A 15,000-nucleotide genomic window follows, 5' to 3' on the forward strand; every position below is an offset into this window, starting at 1 on the left:
GAAGAGATCCAGTAGAACTAAGACTAGAGGAGGAAGAGATCCAGTAGAACTAAGACTAGAGGAGAAGAGATCCAGTAGAACTAAGACTAGAGGGAGAAGAGATCCAGTAGAACTAAGACTAGTGGGAGAAGAGATCCAGTAGAACTAAGACTAGAGGAGAAGAGATCCAGTAGAACTAAGACTAGAGGAGAAGAGATCCAGTAGAACTAAGACTAGAAAGAGAAGAGATCCAGTAGAACTAAGACTAGAGGAGAAGAGATCCAGTAGAACTAAGACTAGTGGAGAAGAGATCCAGTAGAACTAAGACTAGTGGAGAAGAGATCCAGTAGAACTAAGACTAGTGGAGAAGAGATCCAGTAGAACTAAGACTAGAGGAGAAGATATCCAGTAGAACTAAGACTAGAGGAGAAGAGATCCAGTAGAACTAAGACTAGTGGAGAAGAGATCCAGGTAGAACTAAGACTAGAGGAGAAGAGATCCAGTAGAACTAAGACAAGGGAGAAGAGATCCAGTAGAACTAAGACTAGTGGAGAAGAGATCGAGTAGAACTAAGACTAGTGGAGAAGAGCAGTAGAACTAAGACTAGGGAGAAGAGATCCAGTAGAACTAAGACTAGAGGAGAAGAGATCCAGTAGAACTAAGACTAGAGGAGAAGAGATCCAGTAGAACTAAGACTAGAGGAGAAGAGATCCAGTAGAACTAAGACTAGAGGAGAAGAGATCCAGTAGAACTAAGACTAGAGGAGAAGAGATCCAGTAGAACTACGACTAGTGGAGAAGAGATCCAGTAGAACTATGACTAGAGGAGAAGAGATCCAGTAGAACTAAGACTAGAGGAGAAGAGATCCAGTAGAACTAAGACTAGAGGAGAAGAGATCCAGTAGAACTAAGACTAGAGGAGAAGAGATCCAGTAGAACTAAGACTAGAGGAGAAGAGATCCAGTAGAACTAAGACTAGAGGAGAAGAGATCCAGTAGAACTAAGACTAGTGGAGAAGAGATCCAGTATAACTAAGACTAGAGGAGAAGAGATCCAGTAGAACTAAGACTAGAGGAGAAGAGATCCAGTAGAACTAAGACTAGAAGAGAAGAGATCCAGTAGAACTAAGACTAGAGGAGAAGAGATCCAGTAGAACTAAGACTAGTGGAGAAGAGATCCAGTAGAACTAAGACTAGTGGAGAAGAGATCCAGTAGAACTAAGACTAGTGGAGAAGAGATCCAGTAGAACTAAGACTAGAGGAGAAGAGATCCAGTAGAACTAAGACTAGAGGAGAAGAGATCCAGTAGAATTAAGACTAGTGGAGAAGAGATCCAGTAGAACTAAGACTAGAGGAGAAGAGATCCAGTAGAACTAAGACTAGTGGAGAAGAGATCCAGTAGAACTAAGACTAGTGGAGAAGAGATCCAGTAGAACTAAGACTAGTGGAGAAGAGATCCAGTAGAACTAAGACTAGAGGAGAAGAGATCCAGTAGAACTAAGACTAGAGGAGAAGAGATCCAGTAGAACTACGACTAGAGGAGAAGAGATCCAGTAGAACTACGACTAGAGGAGAAGAGATCCAGTAGAACTAAGACTAGAGGAGAAGAGATCCAGTAGAACTAAGACTAGAGGAGAAGAGATCCAGTAGAACTAAGACTAGAGGAGAAGAGATCCAGTAGAACTAAGACTAGAGGAGAAGAGATCCAGTAGAACTAAGACTAGTGGAGAAGAGATCCAGTAGAACTAAGACTAGAGGAGAAGAGATCCAGTAGAACTAAGACTAGAGGAGAAGAGATCCAGTAGAACTAAGACTAGAAGAGAAGAGATCCAGTAGAACTAAGACTAGAGGAGAAGAGATCCAGTAGAACTAAGACTAGTGGAGAAGAGATCCAGTAGAACTAAGACTAGTGGAGAAGAGATCCAGTAGAACTAAGACTAGTGGAGAAGAGATCCAGTAGAACTAAGACTAGAGGAGAAGAGATCCAGTAGAACTAAGACTAGAGGAGAAGAGATCCAGTAGAACTAAGACTAGTGGAGAAGAGATCCAGTAGAACTAAGACTAGAGGAGAAGAGATCCAGTAGAACTAAGACTAGTGGAGAAGAGATCCAGTAGAACTAAGACTAGTGGAGAAGAGATCCAGTAGAACTAAGACTAGTGGAGAAGAGATCCAGTAGAACTAAGACTAGAGGAGAAGAGATCCAGTAGAACTAAGACTAGAGGAGAAGAGATCCAGTAGAACTAAGACTAGTGGAGAAGAGATCCAGTAGAACTAAGACTAGAGGAGAAGAGATCCAGTAGAACTAAGACTAGAGGAGAAGAGATCCAGTAGAACTAAGACTAGTGGAGAAGAGATCCAGTAGAACTAAGACTAGAGGAGAAGAGATCCAGTAGAACTAAGACTAGAGAAGAGATCCAGTAGAACTAAGACTAGTGGAGAAGAGATCCAGTAGAACTAAGACTAGAGGAGAAGAGATCCAGTTGAACTAAGACTAGAGGAGAAGAGATCCAGTAGAACTAAGACTAGAGGAGAAGAGATCCAGTAGAACTAAGACTAGAGGAGAAGAGATCCAGTAGAACTAAGACTAGTGGAGAAGAGATCCAGTAGAACTAAGACTAGTGGAGAAGAGATCCAGTAGAACTAAGACTAGAGGAGAAGAGATCCAGTAGAACTAAGACTAGAGGAGAAGAGATCCAGTAGAACTAAGACTAGAGGAGAAGAGATCCAGTAGAACTAAGACTAGAGGAGAAGAGATCCAGTAGAACTAAGACTAGAGGAGAAGAGATCCAGTAGAACTAAGACTAGAGGAGAAGAGATCCAGTAGAACTAAGACTAGAGGAGAAGAGATCCAGTAGAACTAAGACTAGTGGAGAAAGCTTGGCTGCTCGTGGGTGTCACGCTCCGAAAACACAAGTAGCTCACAGCTTGTAGATCTGTTATTTTCACTAGTTTGGGTCCCGGGCAAACGTCTAATTTCTCTTCTGGGGTCTCAAGCTACAGCATTGTTTTTGATTGATTGATTGATTGATTGATTGACAACAAACATATGTACAAACACAAACATGCACATTCATAGTCAAAGGGACGGCATGAGAAAGCCCAGAGGCTTATTTCCGTTGCGGTCCCATAAATACAGTTAAAACATAAAATACATGTAAAATCAGGACCATGCTGTATTTAAAATCACACCCTGTGTGAAGGAAGCGGTGCCTTTGGGGCGGGGCTTAACTCATTTCAGTTCGTCCCTATTGGTGGTCTGAGTCCACTTACCAAATTTGTACTTGGTAGCATGCTGCAAACTGGAATAATGGCTGTTTAAAGCCCAGCCAATGGGCAGACAGAGGGGGCGGGGCTTAAGTAATTACAGTTCGTCCCTATTGGTGGTTTTAGTCCATGTACAAAATTTGTACTCCGTAGCATGCTGCGAACTTGAGTTATGGCTGTTTAAAGGCCAGCCAATGGGAAGACAGAGGGGGCGGGGCTTCAGCAATTCATGCGCGTCCCTATTGGTGGTCTAAGTCCACATACCAAATTTGGACTTGGTGGCATGCTGCAAACTGGAGTCATAGCTGTTTAAAGCCCAGCCAATAGGAAGTCAGAGGGGGGACCCCTGGTGTGTGCACGTGTGTTTGTATGTGTTGCTTCTTTGCCGTGCTCATACGGACGGACGGACGGACGGACGGACGGACATAACATAACATAACATACGGACGGACGGACACACACACACACAGACAGAGTCAAATGTAGAGCGGCTGGCACCGCTAAAAAACTCTTTAGGGAGGACTTAAAACTAATTAATGTTGTGACTGTAGGTAAACCCATTCCATGTGAACAGGGCAGGAATGTCACGGAGGCCACGACGGCCATGGCCCTCTCGTTGCCCCTCTCATTGGCCGTGTGCCCCTCGAATAATGACATGCCTTCACGGCCACAGTGGCCGTGGTGCCCCAGCTGCGCCCAGCAACTGATTTCACAGTTTTTCCTCTGCGCGATTTTCCTGTCAATACGTTTTTCTTTTTTAGACACCAGTCCCTTTGGTTGAGCTGCACAGCTACAACATGCACAGTGGTAGGCAGGTTTGATTTTGAGCCTCGAATGAACCGTCGGTATCCCGCAACACAGGGTAATAGACAGGGGTGCACATAACTGGTGCGCAGGTGCGCATGCGCACCCAAAATAAAAAATGCGCACCACATCAGGCGACGCGAGGCGCTTTTGCGCACCAACAGCTGGGACAGGAATTTCCAAGCTTTTATTTTTTAGCAAAAATAAAAAATAAAAGCCTGGAGATCGAGGCTAGGAATTTACTTCCTGAAGCCACACTCACACAATCACTCTAAAGCACCCGTCAGCCCCATGTACAGCCATTAGGCACAGGGGTAGAGATATGACTCGCGTCGCCTCGCATCGCCTCGCATTGCCTCGCTGCGTGCACGCAGCCAGCAGCGGCTGTTAGAGGCACTCGTCACCGATGATGAACGCACCGTAATGGTGCAAAATATGCCGTGAACGTCCCAATCTGGCGGATAAAATCAGCGCAGCAGCACAGGGCACCAACCTTGGGGGCTTTATCTAACAGCCTGAGAAAAAAAAAACGGCGAAAATCAGCGGAATTTAGAAGCAGAGCGTCCTTTTTTTCTCCCCCCCCCCCGTTGACACAACTGTCCGTGCTGACCCCCCCCCCCCCCCCCGTTGACAAAACTGTCCGGGCTGAACCCCCCGTTGACAAAACGGGACGGGCGCCATGCGCACCAAGTCACATGTCCAGGTGCTCTTCTGCGTACCAGCCCTAAAAAGTTATGTGCACCCCTGGTAATAGACACAAAAGCATTACCGGGCCAAACAGGAGATAAATCTAACGCAGCCTGAACTAATCAATGGTAGGTTTGATTTCTAGCCTGAGAGAGAGAGAGAGAGAGGATTCTGTAGTCCTACAGACCGATGTGCCCCGATGTTTTTTTCAACAGAAAAGTATAGATGAATACATCTGATAAAATACAGCAAAATCCCCAAATTATGAGTGTTAATATAAAGCAAGCAACAGAATAACTGCAAACAAATTGAAAGTTTAGGATATCAATATCATACAAAAGAGTGACCTCACCGCTCTGATGGACAAGAAATAAACAATCCTTGTGCAATCCACATCCATGATATCTGTTCGTTTGTCAACAATGATCTAAATGGGAAGTTTATTTCAGCAGCTAGAATGTGACAGTTCTAGTCCGAGATATGCATATCTCCGCCAGGCCAGGGTGACCTACCCAGGCCCATGAAAATCATATGCAGGCATAGTAGCCAATTAGAATGAAATCTGCAAAAACTGACTCATATACTGATACAGAACCATATATTGGCTATATATTATCGCTGTCGGGTGAAAATCTTGTATGTTCCTTTTTTATTATTATTTAAAAACAATTTAAAATCGTGAAAATAGCCAATCTACAAGCTGTACTTATGAATAATTAAGAAATACTATATTTTAAAGAGTGAAAAATCAACTAAAGTCATTATTAGTGCAAGTTCAATCACATTTCATTTGAATGAAAATAACTTGTGGGGAAAATACATAAAATCTTTAATCTGTGAATCTAATGTGATTAATGTGACTTAATGTGGGTTATATTTCACAGATAGTTATACTCTTCTTATAATATATTAAAATACAATCCTCCTTAACCTTCAAGTTAAATTCATTATTTCCGTGGACTTAAAAATCGTTTTTGGACTTTTTTGATGGCCTTCCTGCCCTGGCATTTGGCCTTTGTGCCCTCCAAAAAATTACAACACCAAAGGCCAAGTGGCCTTGCCCCTAAAATGACGAAATTGCATGTGTATGTGACAGCTGCAGAATACAACTAGAAAAAGTGCTCCTCGAAGCACAGGTCTCCGCCAGGTCAGGTACGTTATTCTGGCCTCCTGGTGGCACTATAATAGGCTTATGTGAAAATGGTGCCATTTATTCTTAGGTCTTTCACGGCAATCCGACACTGCATTCATGATTTGAGGCATTTTGTTCCAAAAATGTGTTTTGCTAAATTAGACCTGCTGGTGGCACTATAACAGGCCAATGTGAAAAGGGTGGCATTTCTTCCTTGGCCTAGTGGGAATGTGTGTGTGAGATTTCACGGAAATTGCAAGCTGCGTTCATGATTTGAGGCAGTTTGTTCAAAACGGACCAATCCTGCAAACTTTGGATGGCAACCTTAACCAATGAGGATGTAATATGGGAAATCGGACAGATCCGTGTTGATCACATGACTATAGAGATACTGTGTACCGATTTGCATGACGTTTGGATAAAATCTGTAGGAGCAATGTGAAAAAATGGGTTTTGCACAAATCGGCCTCCTGGTGGCGCTATAACAGGCCCATGTGAAAAATTTGAGGCAGAGGTTCTGAATTGGCATCCAGGGAGTGGGTGTGCACAGTTTCGCAGCGACCGGGCCAACGGTGCCGGAGATTAGGTGGTAACACACGGACACACGGACACACACACGGACGGAGGGTAAAACATACTCTCTCGCCATGCCTTTCGGCCTGGCGGAGACAACAAAGAGGCCTGTCCAACACTGCTTTTGACTTTTCACGGAGCAACATTTGTGGCGCTGCCCCTAGTGGAGTATCTATGAACATCACATCACAAATCCTTGAAAAGTATTTGCTCAAATATTTGGATGCCTTATTCTTTACAATCCTGTGAACCATGAACCATGGACTATAGTGTCTCAGTAAACTATAGGATCATAGAATACCCTCAGTAAAACTATGGCTGAACCTAAACTTATTTCTAACCTTATCCTCAGTAAAAAATACAAGAAAATGGGGGCGAGTGTGTTTTGGGGCGAGTCTCCCGGGCGGCTACCCTGCGACCTGCTTAGTAACATCATGGGTGTTAGTAAGGCTACAGTATAAGTTACTGTATTTGCACTCTAAGCCTAAGGTCATTTAATTCATTGTTTAATGTTTACAAGAGGAGAAGTCTACTTTAGTTTAATACCCACACAGGATTTATGCACACTGTTTTTTAACTGAGGTTAAAAACAGTGTAGACTAATACATGTTGTTACCTTGTTGGTAAATCATACATTTTGTCCTTGGCTTGTTTCGTTATTTAAAAACTGTTTATAAAAATGTTAAATCGCATCGCATGCATGCGGACAACGTGTCCCGTCTGGCGGCTCTTATAATTCCCGCTGCTGCCATCTAGCGGCGGATAGGAAACATAGCATTCAGATCATGGGGAAATCCAGTCCATCACTGGCGCTATTACAACTTGTTTTAATTGGTCGGACGCGACAGCGCAGCAATGGCCGCCTACAGGCAGCTACAGGCAGCTACAGGCAGCTACAGGCAGCTACAGGCAGCTACAGGCAGCTACAGCTACAGGCAGCTACAGCTACAGGCAGCTACAGCTACAGGCAGCTACAGGCAGCTACAGCTACAGGCAGCTACAGGCAGCTACAGCTACAGGCAGCTACAGGCAGCTACAGCTACAGGCAGCTACAGGCAGCTACAGCTACAGGCAGCTACAGGCAGCTACAGCTACAGGCAGCTACAGGCAGCTACAGGCAGCTACAGGCAGCTACAGGCAGCCCGTCTGTGGGTTCGTCTGTACCTTAGCACTGGGTATGCTCTTAGTTGCTTTTTTTTTTTTTTTTTTTTATTATTTTTATCCCACGATTTTGTAACCCAAATTTTTTCACCCAGTGCCAATTGCCTATGTAATCCTGGGCACTACCTACCCTCTGCCAGCCTAGGGAGAGCCCAAGCTGAAGCTCATGCCTCCTTCAATGCATGAGGAGCAAGCAGGCCGCTTCTTATCACCCGACAGGGGGGAGTTTCCCTGGTAGGACGTAGCGCGTGGAAGGAACACGTTATTCCAACCAGTTCCCTTCTCCTCCATCAGGCGCCCCGGCTGACCAGGGGGAGGCAGTATAGTGACCAGGATTATAGGAGACACAGGGAGAACATGCAAACTCCACACAGAGTAGACCCTTTCACCAACCCCACCTAGGGTATGGGCGCCGATGACACGCCCCCAGCACCCACAGCGTCCCTGGCGGGAATCGAACCCAGGACCTTCTAGCTGTGAGGCGACAGCGCTACCGACTGAACCACTGTGCCCCCAGTTGCTTGTTTTAGAAGAGAATGCACTTCAGACTTGTGGTGATTCGTAGTGTTCTTGCCTACCTCTATGTTGAATGCACTTATTGTAAGTCTCTGTGGATAAAAGCGTCTGCTAAATGGCTTTAGGACCATGCGGTACCCGAGTCTACTGGCTTTAGGACCATGCAGGAGACAGCAGGTGTGAGGTGTGGGGGTTAGAGAGGGAGGGGGGGAGGGAGGGTTCTTACCCCCCCAGGGCCTCCTCCAGGTCGGGGAGAGGCTGCTCCGTAGGGGAGGAGAGGTAGAGGGTGTCTGGGTCCAGGCTATCCATCCAGGGCCGTGCTACGCTGCTACGCTAACACTGGAAACACAACGCACACACACACACACACACACACACACACACACACACACACACACACACACACACAAACACACACACACACACACACACAAACACACACACACACACACACACAAACAGGACAGAACACACACGTATGAACATATAACGAGACATAATGGAACATAAAAACATACAGTAGACATACATGGATACAGAGGTCTTTCTCGGCCTAGTGAGAACATGTGTGCAACATTTCACGGATATCGCACACGCTGTGTTTACGATTCGAGGCATTTTGTTCAGAACGGAGCAGTCCTGTGAACTTTGGAAGCCAATCTTAGCCAATCAGGATGGATTATAACAAATCTGAAAGACTCGTTTTGTTTAATGACTTTAGAGATACTGTGTACCGATGTGCGTGATGTTTGGACAAAATCTGTAGGAGTACTGTCAAAAAAGTGTTTTGCCAAAAAAACGGCCTCCTGGTGGCGCTATAACAGGCCCATGTAAAAAATTGGGGCAGAGGTTCTGAATTGGCATCCAGGGAGTGTTTGTGCACAGTTTCACTGAGATCAAGCCAACGGTGCCGGAGATTAGCTGTTCACAGACGGACGGACAGTGTGCAAAACATGCTCTCTCGCCATGCCTTTCGGCCTGGTGGAGACAATAAGTCATTTTTGGGGTGAAATACTCCTTTAAAACTAGTTTGTAGCCTAAAAACAGAAGACAAACAAACACAAAGTGTGTAGAAGAACAGAGTGTCATGATGCACAGCGTAGAGACGATGGACTCAAACACACAGGATGTTGAAATGAAGGAACTAAAAGACTTTCCAACATCAGAATGTGATGTCAGACCCAATCTGGGAACCCATCGCCAAATAAAAAGGAAAAACAGCGCCCTCTGCTGTTTTTTACTCTTTCACTTGGCTCTGGGGGGGGCTGTACGGAGGACCCGTGCTTCAGGGAAACCAGGGGTTTTCACTTCCGGTGGTGCGACTATGTTTTCATTCCCACTAACAATATTTCTACACGGAACACCAACACCACTTCTCCCAGAGAACATGGATGGTTTTGGTTATAAGCCACTTGTTTCTATGATGAAAGAGCAAGTGAAAATGTTACTAACTTTCCGTGGTTTTGTCGGCTTCGAGGACGCTATTGTTAAATGAGTTTGGGTTTGTTTCTAGTGGGGAAGGAACGGTATTGAACATTGTGATACAGTTTGCCTTTTAGGCTTTCTAATAGAAAAATCCACGGGGCAGATATGACTAGGGGTGTGCCGATACACTAATTTCACGAAACGATACGATACGATATTTGGCTCACAACTTCGATACGATTTCGATACGATACGATACGCAATTTTTTTATTATGAAAATATATGGAGGAGAAAAAAAGAAAATGCAAACAAATAATTCTGTTTTTGCATTATTCAGACATGCAAACTTGTAGCTTTTCAGCTACAATAGCCGTTTTGAATCCAAATAGTATGACACCTGACCCGAAAAAAAAACATGTTGTCACTCTTTTCACTTCGGGGCCGTTTGCATGCCTGATTATTATGATTGTAAAAAAAAAAAAAAAAAAAAAAAAAAAATTTTTTTTTTTCAAAAACGATATTTTTTTTCCCCAAAACGATACATATCGTCGCGAAAACGTATCGCGATATATCGCGGGACGATATATCGGCACACCCCTAGATATGACAAATTACTTAAATATACAAAGACATTATTGACATATTTAATCATTTTATACAGGGTTATAACGCGTCACAAAGTGACACGTTGTAAGCTTGTAGATCAGCTATTCCTGCAAGTTTGTAGATCTGCTATTTCTGCAAGTTTGTAGATCTGCTATTTCTGCAAGTTTGTAGATCAGCTATTTCTGCAAAAAAAAAAAATATTTGAAAATGTGTGAAAAAATGACAACATGGAAACGATTATATTATGCAAAAATAATTGCGATTAGACGATGATGTAATAATGGTGACAGGCCTAGCTAGCTCTCTGATGCAAAAGAAACAGAAACAGTAAAAAAAAACATCACAGAGGAAGATGTTCTAGATCTAAACTCTTCATCATCACAGAGGAAGATGTTCTAGAGATCTAAACTCCTCATCATCACAGAGGAAGATGTTCTAGAGATCTAAACTCTTCATCATCACAGAGAGGAAGATGTTCTAGAGATCTAAACTCCTCATCATCACAGAGGAAGATGTTCTGGATCTAAACTCTTCATCATCACAGAGGAAGATGTTCTGGATCTAAACTCTTCATCATCATCACAGAGAGGAAGATGTTCTGGATCTAAACTCTTCATCATCACAGAGGAAGATGTTCTGGATCTAAACTCTTCATCATCACAGAGGAAGATGTTCTGGATCTAAACTCCTCATCATCACAGAGGAAGATGTTCTGGATCTAAACTCCTGATCATCACAGAGGAAGATGTTCTGGATCTAAACTCTTCGTCATCACAGAGGAAGATGTTCTGGATCTAAACTCCTCATCATCACAGAGGAAGGTGTTCTGGATCTATCTGCTCACAAAACTCATCTTGCAGATCACAGAGATTAACCCTTTAAGGCAACGCATGTGTGTCATTTTAAGATTTCTTTGGGCTATTCAAAAATAGCAGATCTACAAGCTCATAGCGCTATGAGCTTGTAGATCTGCTATTTTTAGAAGAATCGTGAAAATGTGTGCAAATCTTTTATAAACATTTTTAACTCAAATCTTTGCTTCTGGGGGTCCCTGGAACAAAATATTTTTAGGTGGGAGGGGGTCCGCGGACATTTTGGATTATTTTGGGGGTCCTTGACATAAGTAAAAAACATATATATATTTTTTTAACTTTAGGGGAAAAAACTGTTTAGAAGACATTTGTAAAATCCCCAGAAGAAAAGATTTGAGTTAAAAACTTTCGCTTTAAAAAAGTATATATACATTCAAACTAAGGATATAAACACATTTTCACGATTTATAGCAGATCTACAAGCTCGTACCTGTCAGTCCTAGCGGGAATTGCCCCAGCCAGCCTAAGACGAGAGGCCGCTACCCTCGCGCTTGCTAGGAAAGCCAACGAACATGACTGGCATATCCTGCACGAAACAACAACTAAGGCAGTGCCCCCAAGCAGGCTGAAGTCCCGCCACCCCTTCAGCAGGAGAGCACAACAGATGCTTGGAACCATCCCTGAGGACATGTCTGTAAGAGCATGGCTGGAAAATGCCTGGAGACGGGAGTGGGAGTCGGCTGAGCCGTCACGGATGCACCATCACATCCTAGACCCTGGGGATGGAGTCCAAGGAGAACACCTACCACGCCGGCAGTGGACACTGCTGAACCGCCTCCGTACTGGGGTTGGCCGGTTCAAGTCGCCCATGAAGAAGTGGGGCCTGACAGACAGCGCAGTATGCGAGTGTGGCGAGCCTGAGCAGACTGCCGATCACATCATCACCACCTGTCCTCTGTACAGACCTCCTTCAGAGGACGGCCTCTTCCAAGTGGGACCAGAGACATTGGCGTGGCTTTGCGACACTGAGCTGGACATATGACGATGATACACGAAAGAAGAAGAAGAAGAAGCTCGTAGCGCGGCACCGAGCTTGTAGATCTGCTATTTTTATATAGCCAAAGGAATCTTAAAGTGACACAGATGCGTTCCCGGTCTTAAAGGGTTAAAGCCAGTAAAGAAATCCCAAGAGTGAAAATGATTTTCAGACCATGCCCCAATATGTGACGTTGTGACAGGGGAAAACCCCCCCCCAACCTGGCATCGGTCTACCCCTATCCTAGAACAGTGGTTCCCAAACTGGGGGTCAGGTCCCCCAGGGGGGTCCCCAGAAGATTATCTTAATGTGCAACATAGTTGTTTTCTCACTCAACATTAAACAAACCAACACACAGTGTAAGTGTATACACAGGGTATCTGCACATTCATATAGTGACAGTTTAAGTGACACACTTATAAGACCTTTTTAACCCATTGTACCATGTCGCCTCTAGTGGCTCCTATTAGGATGGTTTATCTTCATACAATAACACATCTTTGCTGACACGTGGAACACACTAACAACCTACCAGAGTGTGTGTCTGTGGTGTGTGTGTGTGTGTGTGTGTGTGTGTGTGTGTGTGTGTGTGTGTGTGTGTGTGTGTGTGTGTGTGTGTGTGTGTGTGTGTGTGTGTGTGTGTGCGCGCGCGCGCGCGCGCGCGCGCGCGCGCGCGCGTGCGTGCGTGCGTGTGTGTGTGCGCGTGTGTGCGTGTGTGTCTCTTACCCTGTGTTCTGCTTGTCTCAATAGAAACCACTCTCCTGTCTTCCTTCTCCCTGTTTAGAAGAAATACACAAAATTTGAAGATAAATAAACCTGATCTGAACAAGGGGTCCCTGCTTCAAGGGGTCCCTGCTTCATCTGTCTCTCAGCTAAGGGGTCCCTGCTTCATCTGTCTCTCCGCTAAGGGGTCCCTGCTTCATCTGTCTCTCAGCTAAGGGGTCCCTGCTTCATCTCTCTCTCTCAGCTAAGGGGTCCCTGCTTCATCTCTCTCTCTCAGCTAAGGGGTCCCTGCTTCATCTGTCTCTCCGCTAAGGGGGTCCTTGGGACTGAAAAAGCATTGAGGACCCCTGAGTGTCCCTCACGGCCACGCCCCCATGAGGGACAATTAAACTGTTGCTCCGGTAGAACAGTTATATTATAATAAACATTTTAATAATCTGCATATTCCTCCTTTCTCACAGATCAACACCCTGGCTTTATTAAGAGCTGTTATTTCATTATTATTATCATGTCGTAGCACAGTGGTTAACATAGCGTCACAATCATTTTAACCGCTTAGCTTTGGCTATTCAAAAATAGCAGATCTACAAGCTCATAGCGCGGCACGCGCTATGAGCTTGCAGATCTGCTATTTTTGAAAAACCTTGAAAAAGTGTGCATATCTTTGAATATTTATACATTTTTAAAGCGAAAATGTACTGATATCTTTGCTTCTGGGGGTCCCTGGCACAAAACATTTTCAAATGGTGGTCCGCGGCCAAATGTATATCAATTTAGGGGTCCTTGGCATGAAAAAGGTTGAAAACCACTGTCGTAGCAGATCAGATGAAACATACAGCCTCCATTATAGATTACATTACAGTAATTTAGCATAGGTAGTGCATTCAACATAGGTAGGCAAGAAAACCACTAATCACCAGAAGTCTTATTAAAGTGCATTCTCTTATAAAACAAGCAACTAAGAGTATACCTAGTGCTAAGGTAAAAGTGCAATATATCAGCTTCCTAAACATTTGAGACAGTTTGAACTTTATAAAGGAGTTTGTAGCGTCAGGCAGACCGGCTAAATGTGGACCAACCAACCAACCTGGCATTTAAACCCTAATATACTAACCTTTAACCAGAGCTAGCTCTAATGCTAACCATTAGCTTCATCTGGCATTTAAACCCTAATATACTAACCTTTAACCAGAGCTAGCTCTAATGCTAACCATTAGCTTCCTCTGGCATTTAAACCCTAATATACTAACCTTTAACCAGAGCTAGCTCTAATGCTAACCATTAGCTTCCTCTGGCATTTAAACACTAGTATAGTAACCTTTTACCAGAGCTAGCACTAATGCTAACCACTAGCTTCCTCTGGCATTTAAACACCAGTATACTAACCTGTTACTAGCCTTGCATCATGACAGTCATGATAGAACTTCAACCTGGTTTTGTCTCTTTCTCCATTTACAGTCCGTACATCTACATAAACGTTCACGTTTTAAACATAAAGTGCTGACCTCACGGCCATGGATGTTACAAGTTCAAACGCCCGGGTCTAAGTACCCGTATCTCCCGTATTGTTTAATAAAAAGCATTTTAATCAGATCTGTGGCCATTTTCTCAAAGAGTTGTAATGTATCAGAGGAGTGCAAATACACCTCCCAACCGATAGGGTCGCATGGTTGAAAGCCTGTGGAGAAAATGGCCACCGATCGGTTTAAAATGCTTTATTATTGAACAACACGGCAGAAACGGGTTCTGTGACCCGGGCGTGTTAACTTGTAACATCCATAGCCGTGGGGTCAGCACTTTATATTTAAACTATGAAGGTTTATGTAGATCTAAGGGCTGTAAATGGAGAAAGTACAAACACCAGGATGTAGTTCCGTCATGACTGTGAACCATGGCTAGCTCTAATGCTAACCACTAGCAGCTCTATAAAGTCTCTCGTCATGACGCATGTTATTTAATGTTTGTCCTGCTAGCAGAATGAACCATAATGAGGGTTTATATGTTAGCTTAGCATGGTGTTAGCACCGAGCAGAAGCTACAACCCTATCCCAGAGACGCAGCTCTATCTCTGGGTGTTAGAGTCACTGAGTCACACAGAACAGCTGTTAGCTGGAGGAGCTAATGAGCTAATGAGCTAACTCTGCTAGCAGAGCAACCGTTAACAACAACCAGTGGTGGAAAAACTACTCACTCTGATTACTCGAGTAAAAGTATCTATAATACTGCAATCTAAGAAATACTCTGTTACAAGTAAAAGTCCAGAATTCAAAATGTACTTCAGT

At 44.1% G+C, this 15,000-nt stretch overlaps 1 protein-coding gene across 5 annotated transcripts in view; it reads right to left on the reverse strand.

The window, feature by feature from the left end:
- The window catches only part of celf1 (cugbp, Elav-like family member 1), a 61,269-nt gene that overhangs the window by 44,857 nt on the left and 1,412 nt on the right, over nt 1-15,000 (reverse strand). For 2 of the 5 annotated variants that reach the window (XM_084063029.1, XM_084063027.1), the window contains exons 2-3: nt 12,722-12,771; nt 8,342-8,454 (exon numbers count right to left, since the gene is read on the reverse strand). In XM_084063029.1, the coding sequence (XP_083919155.1) occupies nt 8,342-8,424 (83 nt within the window). In that variant the 5' untranslated portion in view covers nt 8,425-8,454; nt 12,722-12,771. The remainder of the gene's footprint in view (nt 1-8,341; nt 8,455-12,721; nt 12,772-15,000) is intronic. The other 3 variants (XM_084063028.1, XM_084063031.1, XM_084063030.1) reach the window with 3 other exon arrangements.

Source organism: Gymnoscopelus microlampas (genome assembly GCF_963454915.1).
Source record: "Gymnoscopelus microlampas genome assembly, chromosome: 1".
NCBI classification, from domain to species: Eukaryota; Metazoa; Chordata; class Actinopteri; order Myctophiformes; family Myctophidae; genus Gymnoscopelus; species Gymnoscopelus microlampas.